Below are 12,562 nucleotides of genomic sequence, written 5' to 3'. Positions count from 1 at the left end.
TTTGAGACAGAGAGAGACAGAGTATGAGTGGAGAGGGGAAGAGAGAGAGAGAGACACAGAATCGGAATCAGGCTCTAGGCTCTGAGCTGTCAGCACAGAGCCCGACGCAGGGCTTGAACTTACAAATGTGAGGTCATGACCCAAGCTGAAGTCAGAGGCTTAACCAACTGAACCACCCAGGCGTCCTACCCCTTAACTACTTTAATATACAATGTATTCCTTTGTAATATGTATTTTAACCTTTAATTGATTTCTGTTAGGTTCTAAATAAGCTCATCTTAACTTATTTCAATAATTTTCTTATTCTGAATTATCTGTTGAAAGTGTATTTTAAGGAAAGTTCTTGGGGGCACCTGGCTGGCTCAGTCAGAGGAGCATGTGACTCTTGATTCTGGGGTCATGAGTTCAAGCCCCAGCTTGGTTGTAGAGATTACTTAAACAAATAAAACATAAAAAAACAAATAAGGAAAGTACTTAGGTCCAATTTTACACATAGAACAGTAAAGAATAATTCTGAAGGCAGAGTTCACAGATGGACTGACAAGTGTTTGCGGTAGGACTTGCTTAGGCATGCCATAATATTACTTTCGTGAAACTCTCGTTACAGTATTAAATAACTACTCTTATCCAAATGAATGCCAGTTACTACATTAAAAAAGGATAAAGTCAGCCAAGAAAATGAGCCTACATTCTTTCATGTTCTAACAGTTATGTATTGTCTTTAACATTCGGTTGACTTATGAAAGCCAATAAATTGTGACAAACCTGTATTCTGAAAAACTTGCATTTAAAAAGGCCAATGCTTTAGGAAAACAATAGTTCTTATCCCTATAGAATATTTTTCTAGAAGCATATGCTTACTTCTGCTTTTCTACGAGCTTCCATGGCTTTCATAAGCATCATATGTTGTCGTCTTCTCTCTCGTTCCTATTAGGCCAGATAAAATTAGGAAAGTAACTCTAGTTAATGATTTGATTTTGAAATGAAAAAACAAAACAAAACAAAACAAAACTCAGTATAGCATGTTTAGCATTTGTAGACAAGTCACAGTAAATACTAAATATAAGACAAGAATGGCCAGTCTGTGCATGTTTTAGTTCAGGTTTAGAAAGCAAATACAAGAACAATCAAAAGCAAAAAGGTAAAGCAATGAACATGGAGACAGTGTAAACAGAAGCATACAAGATTTACTTATGGTCAGTTGTGATGCTCCTTCAAAAGCTGGCAGAACAAAAAGCATAATGGTTGGCTGGAACAGGTCAGTTACCTTACATCTGCTATTAGAAAAGCCACAAATATGTCCTAGAGGCCAATTAAACTAAAGGTTGTATTGTTCTTAAATTTTTAGATCAGGTAGAAATTTATAATCACTTTCACTTCATGGTTTTAGAAGTAGTTATTTGTATTTCAAGTATGCTATCATTTTGTAAGTTCAATAAGCCACCAACAAATTAGACTTTTTTAAAGCTTTTATACCAATTTAGTTAAACTACCAGCATCAATGGGGTATTCCTGTTTACTGATGTCTGCCACCTGATGCGCTATGTAAGACCATAAAAGCTGCATCATGGGCTAATAAATGGAATCTAAAAGCACAGTATGAAAAAAGGTAAGCACTAGTTTTGTTTGGTAATCTCATTTTATTTTAAAATAAAAAATCAGATAGTTACATCTAATCATTTCTTTTTGCTTAAATGTATTTGGTCCCCCCAAAGGGATGTTTCTAAAATTATTTCTAAAATTTGTCTATCAAACCAGAATATATTTCATATTCTCTCATCAACCTAACTCAAAATTCCCATTGTATTCAATGGCAGTTTTGCATCTAGAATTGATGGGAGAATATGGGTCATTATCACATCTAATTGTATAGTGATCCAACTTTCATTGTGACATCAGTAATGCAAATTTTTAGACAGCAGCCTTATACAAGGCTTGCACGATTCAATTAAAAATCCTGGAGATGTATCATACTTCTTTATAGACAGACAAGCAGATGTATGCAATGCACTGTGCTGTAAAGCCATGCAGCAGTATGTAATATGACAGCAGCCAGTGCTACACTTTATGCATTGCTATGACAACCATATCACAACCAAATCACAATGCGGTGTTAGATGTACAAAAATAAACATACCCATACCATATCTAGTCTATGCCTCTCCAACTCCTGGTAGAAAGAGTTGGCACAACATTATGAAACAGAAATCACAGAGTCATGAAACCAATTTTTAACCCCCCAAAAGACACCAATACCAAAGCAAGGCAATAAACTGTAAGATGAAAGAAAAACTTAAGCAGGAATTAAATTGGAAATTTTAAAGAAACTATTTTGAAGATTTTCTCCAAATCAGAGTTAAGAAAATCATTAAATGGACATTTTGACAATTGCATAACTGTATGTATACAGACCTGATGCTTCAGAAGAACGGCTTGCTGTCTTCTCATTTCTTTTTCCTTAAAAACAAGAAACTTTTAATATGTAATTTTTAGGGAAGATTTAGAACACAGTACAAGTATTAAAGGTTTCTCTTCCGAGGTTCTATAGTTCCCCTTAGGTCAAACCATATGAAATTACAAATATTTAATCATTTTTTACTTACATGGTGGCAATTTTGTATGGTTCAGATTATATGATAGCAGCATTTAAACTTAAAATACAATAACCTAATAGCACATTTCAATAGCGCATTTCACTGAACTGATTAGCTAGATTGGTCAGAGCATATAAGATACAACTGGCACATGTACTTTTCAAAACTACTTTAATACATTATGTAGTGCAACCCTCAAATCCAGCTGATTAGAACTCTGTCCATTCTGAACATAAAGTCCCAGATATACTCCATAATTATAAGCATCTGTATCATTTCCATACACTATCTATGAATGAAAGTAACAAGAGATCAGTTTAAAATTTTCATGCTCAGCAATAATGCAGGGCACTACACTACCCCAAGGGGGTCAGGCTTAATGCAAACAATTCTACGAATATTATAAATTTAAATATTCTTATAAAGGTAAAAAACTACATGCTATTAATATCTTTTTGCTAAAGAAAAAGTAAAAGAGTCCATGTAGAAAAGGTAACAAATAGTTAGTTCCCTGGCTTTATAAAATATAATTGTGTCTTCTTCCAGAACCAGCAGGGCCTCTTTTCACTCAGCAGTCCTTTCAGTAATCAATTATTCGAAAAAGTGGAGGGTGACGAGTGGAGTGTGCATGTTTGTGTGTGTGTTTTGGGGAGGACTGGGTGGGTCCAAGTCTCTAATGTTTCACAACATAAAATCAAAACCAAAACATTATAGTAATTAACAATGGCTAATTTTATTATTGGTAAATAACAGTTGCTAAAGATAGATTTTTATCTCTGTAGGCTTTTCACTGTTTAATAGTTAAAATAGTGGCTGGATATTAACCAAGATAAACTTATAATCTAAGTAGAGAATCAGATTTGGAACACAATTTGAAACATAAACATCAACAACACAAAATAGCTTTGGGAAGATTATTCTGATTCAGCAAATACTATATACAGGTATTATGTAACAGTTTGCACTTCTGATTTGATGTTTGCTACTTAAGAGCTCAAGCATCACATAAAACCTGTATAATGAAATAAAAAATATATACATACAATATACATACAATAAAAGCACACATTATACACACATTGTATCTGTGTTAAACATTTTTTAAGATCATATTTTGAGGAGAGCTACTATTTTGTATAATTGATACTGGTGTGATATCATATAGTTTTTATTTTTGAAAAATAAAAACTCTGGTTCTCATCTAAACTAACCTTTATTCGTTTTTCGGCCTCCAATAATTTGGCATTTGCTGCTTCTTCCTTCTTTTTCTTTTTAGCCTGTGCATGCAAAACAGGTCTCAAAGTCATGCAACAGCACCACTACAACTTGAAAATAATCTCAGACTTAAAAATGGAGCTACATGCCTCACAGGGTACAAAACAATATGTAACATATATGTAGACAATTACATATCCCCGTTAACATTACATTTAACATACTAACTTCATTTTGAATGCATAATTAGCATTAAGATATATAAAAAGTTTTTAAATGTGTAACAGTATGTCTGCTTTTCCTCTTCAAACTCTGTTAAATGTATGAAATAACTGAGCATTGATGTTATTTTAACTTGAAAATCACATGTATTTTTTTTATTTTTAAAAGTAAAATATAATTGCTGCAGAAAACTTAGAGAATAGGGCGGATTTTAACTGACAAATAAGTTATTTAGTGAATAAATCAGTAACACATTAAAAATGCATATGTCTGTCCACTTAAAATTCTTTAACACTTGGAATTTTAGATAAATCCATTCTTCAGATGATTTTAATGACACATTAAATCTCATTATCCCTAGCTGTGCAATGTGGTTAATTAAAGGGTTTTTTTTTAATAGGATGGAAACGTTTTTCATGAAGCATATTTTGACTATCAAGATCATCCCTCAAATTTGGGCTTCACAATCTTAAAGCCTTTAATTATCATGTACTTTTTATAACTATCCAGTAGATATTGTCAGTTTACCTTAAGACAAGCATATTTTCTATTTGGGAGGTTTCAAAATTAATTTAAAGTGGGTAAGGAAATATATGTATAGTTCTAGATGGAAAAAAACTAACAGAAAACCTCAATTATCTGGGGTCCTCAGAACTGTTTTTTATGGCAAGAGTTTTCTCAATAGCTAAGAGGTTATAATAATTTTAAACATTAAAAGTTTATTTTTATGCTTTCATATGAAATCATACATAGTTTAGACATAGTACCACTAAACATAATTTAGTTTTTTCTATGACTCAGGGCAACTGCTCTGAACATCAGTTATTATACTACACAGTTCAACAGAGTAATGTATTTTGGCTTAAGGTGCTGAAAATTGCTTGGTATTCAACTTAAAATTACACACTGTTGCTAGGATTTTGAATTCCTATATAAGCAGGGTGGAGTTATCCTGCGTTTTCCCCTTGCTATCTTTTGGCTATTCTGCTGTTGCCAACATATGTCTTCTAGCCCTATTCCAGAAGCTTCAGGGGAAGGATATATTAGAAACCAGAGAAATCAGCTGGTTAAACTGCTTCTACATGTAAAATTTTCTTTTACTTTGGTAATGTTTTATTTCTAAATCAAAAATAAATATCTGACTATATGTCCTAGTGAGTTTTCTAAAAGTAAAGAATATGAACTTTATGACAACTATATGTCTGCTCAGAGGTTTTCCTCTTTCTCTATTTTGTCTTATTTTCTGGGTTTTTATTGTTAGGATTAGATTAGCTTGCTATTTAAATAAGGTTCAGATAAGGTCTTACTCTATGGATTACTTTTAAATAGAATTTCTGATGAATGAATTATTTTGTATGAGTGAGATAACATGTGGGTAACATTTTTATTTTTGTAAATTTTAAGATATATGACTATATTACTCTACTTTTATCAAAGTTAAGAGTTCTACCTCTAGAATTTGCTGGGCTCGAAGTTCTTTTTCCATTCTGATTTGTTGTATTCTTTTAATTTTTTCCTGTAGAAAAAGGTATAATACTTTAAGACAATACATATATAGATCAACATATTTAAGTGGAATGAAATAAGTTAAATACACATTTACCAAAGGTTGCCCATGCTGGATATAAAACTTAATGATTTGGCTTGGCATCATATATATGTGTGTGTGTATCACACACACACACACACACACACACACACACACACACACACATACATATTAGTAATGTCTTACTTAAGTTAATAGAATTTCACAAAATTTATCAAAATAATTTATAAAATACAAATTCTAACTAAGTATACAGAAGACAGGTGCACCAAGGTAATTAAACTCATTTAGCCTATTTACAAGTATAAGTAATATGTAATTTGAAATGAATATAGGTCAGAATGATTGGAAAAAATAGTACATCAGTAGTCAAAAAACTTAAGGCTAGTCCTGAGTTCTGTCATTCATTACGTGATCTTGACCATATAACGACCCTTGTATAAAATAGGGAGAAGTGCTTACCCTTTACTCACTATGTCATGATGAAATTAAAATGCTTAAAAAACTGTATAGTGCCATACAATTGTGATAGATTATTATTAACATTTTTTCCATACCATGATTTCTTATTTCACAGTGAATAACATAATAACATGACATTGCTTTTAATTATTACAATAAGCCAAATACAAAAGTAAAATCTAATGTTGCTTAAAAATGGATCAATTATAATTTAATATTCTAGGGAATAATTCATATGATATACTAGATATTCACAATGTCTAAAGTTAATGTTCTAGTTATTGTTTTAGAATTCAGTGATCATGTAAATTTTGATAAGAATTTTATAGCTGATTTTAAAAACGATGCCATACGCTATAAGCACATTGTTAACAATTTCATGTTCATAAATGCCTTTGAAATTCCCAAATTAGCACTAATAAGAATATATAGTTTAAAACAAAAACAAAACACCAGCCCAACTGTCCTGCTTGCAAATTGTACTTATCCTAGGATTTCTAGAACCAACACATTTTATACTACTTTCTAGTACAGTACCTACCCCAGTCTCCAGATGCTAGCGTATCTTTTGAAGCTATGCTTTAACATGTTTTTATACTTACTCCTTTTTTTCCCACACTCATGTTATTGATTCCCTGCAGGGCTCTCTACCGCAGGAACATGAGATTTCTGAATTTACTGTTCTGATTTTAAAAGACTGATCACATTCTATAATTTTGGTTTTGGTGATCCTACTTGGTATTGAATATTAATTATAGCTTGCCAAACATAAAAACCCAACAGTATCTTTTATTTCATTCCAATCTTAGAGAAGGCTGTACTTGATCCACACTTGATATATTTTAGTTGAGAACTTGAGACCTAAGTAAAGCACACTTGTGATTTAATTTTCCTGCTTTTGTTAATCGCAGTGTAATAAGGTAGTATGTTCTCAAGACAGCCAAAGTGATTCATGGTATGGAATTTTGGGCTTATGTACAACTCAGAGCTTTATCTTAGCTTTCCAAATGATTCATATATATGTACATATATTTGGTAGTGCTGTCATTAGCATTAGCTGAGATAAACCTTATATATAAATTATTATAATCTTATAATACTGAGTACCCAACCACTGAACTGGGCACTTTACTTAAAATATCTTAATACTTGTTTTAAATGTTAAAAAAAAAAAACATAGGAGTTGAGGTTGTCTTTTTTTTTTTTAACCTATGAGAAAATTGAAGTTCCTGGAGGGTAAATATTTTGCCTAACATCAAATACTAAATACAGAGACCTGGTCAGATTTCAATGCTTTTGCTCCTTCTGCTTCATAATAATGCTTCTGCAAGTCTCTCAAACTAGTTTTGATGACTATATGCTGATGTATTGGGGCTGACTTGGTGGAAAAAAGAATCCAGACAATAAGAGCATGAACTACCATTTAATCCTAGAAAATAGGCATTGTGACCATGTGAGTGAACCCATGCTAGACTTTGGTTCACTTTGTTGGCAACAATGAGTAAGTCAAGTGGTATTGTGAGACTGGCCTCAGAAAATTTCTTGATGAATATCTAAGATCAGTTCATTTGTATTTATGTTGCCGGAACCCTGGGACCCTAATGCTTTTTTGATGAGCAGCAAAAACTACGTAGTCTTAAGGTGTAGCCACTTCAAGAGTTTAGGAACACAAGGCTGAACTTGGAAAGAATTTGAGTTTACAATTGACCATATTAAATTACAGTAAAGAAGTACACCATATAAGTTTGGTGTTTAATATCTCTCTCAAAAAGTGAGCATTTGTTTTGTGCCAGGCATCATGGTATACTCTCTACATTCACTATCTCATTTAATCATTAGACAATGTGGTCATTTCCTTTTACCATAGAGGAAATAGGGACATAGAGGATAATTCATCTAAGGTCACAAAAATATTGAGCAATAGAACCCATATTCAGCTCTTGGCCGTCTGACTACAGATCAAGTTCTGACTCCCTATTCTGCATCAACTCTCTCTAATTCTACATCACATTCAACCCAAGCCATGTATTTAGAAATTATTTATATAATCACACAGTTTACTTCATTTCATACTCAGAAATAACTCCTTGCTGTTCGAAATATTAAGTGAGTAGTTTCCCCCATTTCCTCTCTGCTTTAATGGTTATGCTACTATATGGAGAAGGGAGAGTGGTTCGCACATTCCTGTCCTAAATGCTGAATGTCTCGTCATGTGATGCTTCTCCTGCAAGAATTTAAAAATCATCTCACCTATCTCTACTTAACTTTGAAAACTACATAGGGAAGAGAGATTATTGATATAAAATAGAATGATGGGTATGTTGAAATAGTGCTTCTTTGGTTTTTTTGTTTGTTTTGTTTTTGCAGAAACAATTTTTAAGCAGTCATAAGCAGTGGAGACAAACCTTATTCTCTATAACTTGAATTTAACTTTTTACACATATTTTATGTATTTTAGAACAACACACTTCTCTAACTAAAATCTGAACATTTAAGCAATAGCCTTCATTTACTGATACATTAATTAAAAAAATTTGAAAGCTGATCAAGATGTCAACCTGTATTCAAAGTCTATCAGGATATTAAAAATACTTACATAAATCTACTTTTTTGGTAATCTTTAAAAACTTGGAAGTAGAAGACATGGTTCAAAAATGAGGTAAATTTTAATTAATGCAAGATGACAACTTTCTAAGTAAGATACACTAATGTGAAATGTGGCAATTTCAGAAAACATGATGAAAACAACATACATGCATACATATGCCAATAGATCCTTAATATAATGCTTGTGTTTTAGAAATCAGTTCTAATGCATAAACATACCTGCTGTTTCATAATCTTTATCTGTTCTTTTTGCTTTCTCTTCTCCTCAGCAGCCATTATTGCTGTGGTGAAAACCGAAGCACAGATATCATCAGCAAGGGAAGAGGAGAAGCTTCTTATGAATTCCCCAGTACTCATTCTTGATGTTTATGTTTTCATTTAAATCACCTACCTTGTTGTTTTTTAGCTTCTTTGGCGACCCGAGCCTGTTCCTGCTTTTGAAGTTTTCTCAAAAGCTTTATTTGCGCTGCTTGTCTGGCTATTTCTGAAAAACATAGAATTTCAAGAAATATTATTAACAACTTGACATGACATAACTGTTAACCTAGAAACAATGACTGTGTGAAATTGGTATCATCATGAGAACATAATTTTTAAGAAAATTGCCCAAGATTAGATACCAAATGACAGAACAATGTGGCAGCAAATTTCATGTTCATTTCCCCTAGAAACTACCAAATTATTTCACCAAAGATGATCCTATACACAAAACTACACAAAAATGATACTTCTTTTAATTCTTTTCACAGAGGGTAGTCTGAGCACATTTCCCCCCACATTTTATGTAATCCCCACTTTGTAGGAAAGTAGCAGCTAATATGCAAAAATAGTGCCTTAGTTTGGGTCTTAAAAATAACAAAATACATTAAAAGTAAAAAGAACTCAAAATAGAACAAATGCACAAAGCCTCTAAAACTCAGTATCTTAATCAGCTATATACATGGTAAAGTTTCTGAATCCAGTGACATTTTCATTTATGAAGGAGAGGGTCTAAATCTCCTAAATAGAGTACAGAATGTCAAGGGGTTTTAAAGAAACACTAGTTCTCATAATTTTTAAAGACAAATGTATGAAACTGGGATAGACTGACAGAGTTAATGGCCCCAACTATTCATTCTTCCGTCTTTCATGTCATTTGCAATGTGACTTTGCAGTTCCTTTCTTTCATCAAGAGTTGAAATATATTTATATTCTTGTCCATTGATTCTGAGTTCAGCCATGTGATCTTCATTAGCTAATAGGATATTAGCAGTTGTGATACACAAAGAAGCTTGAAAATATACTTGGACTCTATTTTTTCTCTTGTGCCTCGCTTGCCCTTTACTATAAGGACATGCTTGGCCTAGGCTGCTGAAGGCTGGGACATGTGGAGTCAGATGACTTCAAATTGTGAAAACACCCAGCCAAAATCAGCAGAGCTGCCTAACTTACCCCCAGCTGCTTTGATCTGCACAACAATTCATGCTTAGTGCTGTACATCACTAAAATTGTGTGGTTGGTTGTTTTCCAGCATTATTATAGCAATAGGTAACTGACATAGAAACCATGTCATGTCATACTTTCTTCTGCTGGCCACCTTGGTCAGCATACTTTTACCTATAAAAGTGCTGTATCATAATATCACTCATAAAATACCACCTTACATTAGACATTAAACTTTATAGCAGATGAATTTTAAGAAATCTATATATTATATTCAATAATGAATGAGTTACTTCAGTTCTATTAATAATTTCCATGATTTATTGAATCACTGTATTAAAATTATATAAGACAATACTATATCCAGTTTACAAATAAAATACTATGGCTCACAAAGTTTAAATAAAGCAACAAAGCCAAGATATAATCCCAAGTCTTTCTGACTTCATAGTCTATATGCTACTAGTTCTAAAAACCTTTAAGAAAAGTTGAACACCTTGAGATTTTAGATAAAAACTTAACCCTCTGTCCTTGTAACAGCTGAGGTGACATTGGTTACCATGGCTGATTTTCTGTCAATAAGACTTCAAAAAAGAGGAGGGAATCTACAGGGTCTAACTTTATCTGGTAAACTAGAAGTGTTAATGAAAGATGAAATGGAAGATGATGCTAAAATATATCTCCAATCCTCCAATAACTCATACCTAACTTTTGAAATATTAATCTGAAAAATATCTTTCAAGGATTAAGGAATTACCTATCCAGTTAAATTTCAGGGATAAAAGTTTATATTCGAAACAGTTTATTTTCACACAGAATTAGGGATATTTTAGATATACCACATTTCTTTGATTCTAAGATGCATTTATTTATTTATTTATTTCTCTTTAATATAGTTTATTGTCAAGTTGGTTTCATTTTTAAACAGTCTAAAATCAGAGTATGTCTGATAATAGGCAGTACTTTTCTTTTGTAGTGATACATCTTAAAATAAGGGCACACTGCAATGACTATGACATATGAAATAGAGAGGAACTATTTGATATCTTAGCAAATTTAAAGTAGTAATAGTATTGGCAGGTTTATTTATAGGTCAAGAGTCTTTTTCATATCAAAACTCTCAGATTCTTATCTATATCTTCTTAAGAAATTAGAAAACTCTCATGTTATAATTCTTGGGTATACACTCAAAATTTGCATTTATTTTGCAGTTCTGAATTTTTCTTCAAGTTAAGTCCAGTTTTCCAGTCTAGTTGAGGCCTAGTAGGATAAAAATATAGAACAGAAACTTCTAGGATACCCTCAGATAACCCCCTCAAACTGTAATGTAGAAGCTTTTTAGAAATAAAATGATAAAGTGATTCATTCCTTTTTTCCCAAGAAAAATATGTATATTTTACATGCATTGTAAATGCTTATATTATGCTTGTAATAATATGCTTATAAATATTAATAATTCACTTAAAAATAGTTTTTTGTCAAATTGGTTTCCATATAACACCCAGTGCTCTTCCCCACAAGTGAAAAATTCACTTTTAAATATTTAATATTTATATACATGTTGAGGAAAAAACATATACATAATCAGGTCAAAGGTAACAAAATTTGCAAACACAACATAATACAAGGGAGACCTATGTAACAGATTATAAACCAATTTGAAATCTAAAGGGAGAAAAAACATTTGTGTGAAAGTTAAATAATTACCTTCTATTTTGTTAAAGTAAAATTTAGTTAATATCCCATATATAAAGTTGCCATTTTAGATGCTAAGTATTAGTAATATTTGTATTAAGTATTCAAGACATGTATGAATAGCCCATGCTTTGGGTATCCATTAATTTATGCAAGCAATGCACACTCATCATTATTATACATTCATCAGAAGAGTCAATGGTTTATTGAAAATATTAATTTTAAAAATTCATCATTTATAATTGTATTTGTTAATATATTAACTTTGTTCAACCTTCACTAGTAACTATTTAGGGGAGATAAAAATCTTAACAGAAACCAAACAAAATAACAAAAAAACTTCACGAGTGGGGCTCCTGACTGGCTCAGTCAGAATAGCATGTGACTCTTGATCTTGGGGTCATAAGTTTGAGCCCCACATTGGGTACAGAGATTATTTACATACATACATACATACATACATACATACATACATAAACAAGCAAGCTAAAAATAATCACTACCATACTAAGATAGAGACAAACTTATATGACATTAAGTTATATGCCAGACAGTTAATTTACATGCCATCAGTGGAACTACAAATCAGTGCAACCTTTTTGGAGACAGAATTTGTCTGCTAGGTACCAACACTGAAAATGCACATACCATTCGAATAACTGAGATACCACCTCACGCCAGTCAGAGTGGCTAAAATGAACAAAGCAAGAGACTATAGATGTTGGCGAGGGTGTGGAGAGATGGGCACCCTCTTACACTGTTGGTGGCAATGTAAACTGGTGCAGCCGCTCTGGAA

At 32.2% G+C, this 12,562-nt stretch overlaps 1 protein-coding gene across 3 annotated transcripts in view; it reads right to left on the bottom strand.

Annotated features, from left to right (window-relative positions):
- Positions 1-12,562, bottom strand: part of BAZ2B (bromodomain adjacent to zinc finger domain 2B) — a 292,602-nt gene that overhangs the window by 64,378 nt on the left and 215,662 nt on the right. For all 3 annotated transcript variants that reach the window (XM_029934506.1, XM_029934505.1, XM_029934507.1), the window contains 7 exons: positions 9,041-9,133; positions 8,869-8,930; positions 5,482-5,547; positions 3,806-3,871; positions 2,413-2,457; positions 2,138-2,170; positions 862-927 (listed from right to left, as the gene is read on the bottom strand). In XM_029934506.1, the coding sequence (XP_029790366.1) occupies positions 862-927; positions 2,138-2,170; positions 2,413-2,457; positions 3,806-3,871; positions 5,482-5,547; positions 8,869-8,930; positions 9,041-9,133 (431 nt within the window). The remainder of the gene's footprint in view (positions 1-861; positions 928-2,137; positions 2,171-2,412; positions 2,458-3,805; positions 3,872-5,481; positions 5,548-8,868; positions 8,931-9,040; positions 9,134-12,562) is intronic.

This window comes from Suricata suricatta, chromosome 3, assembly GCF_006229205.1.
Source record: "Suricata suricatta isolate VVHF042 chromosome 3, meerkat_22Aug2017_6uvM2_HiC, whole genome shotgun sequence".
In the NCBI taxonomy this organism is placed as follows: Eukaryota; Metazoa; Chordata; class Mammalia; order Carnivora; family Herpestidae; genus Suricata; species Suricata suricatta.
The sequence above is the reverse complement of the archived record's forward strand: the minus strand, read 5'-3'. Positions and strand labels throughout refer to the sequence as shown.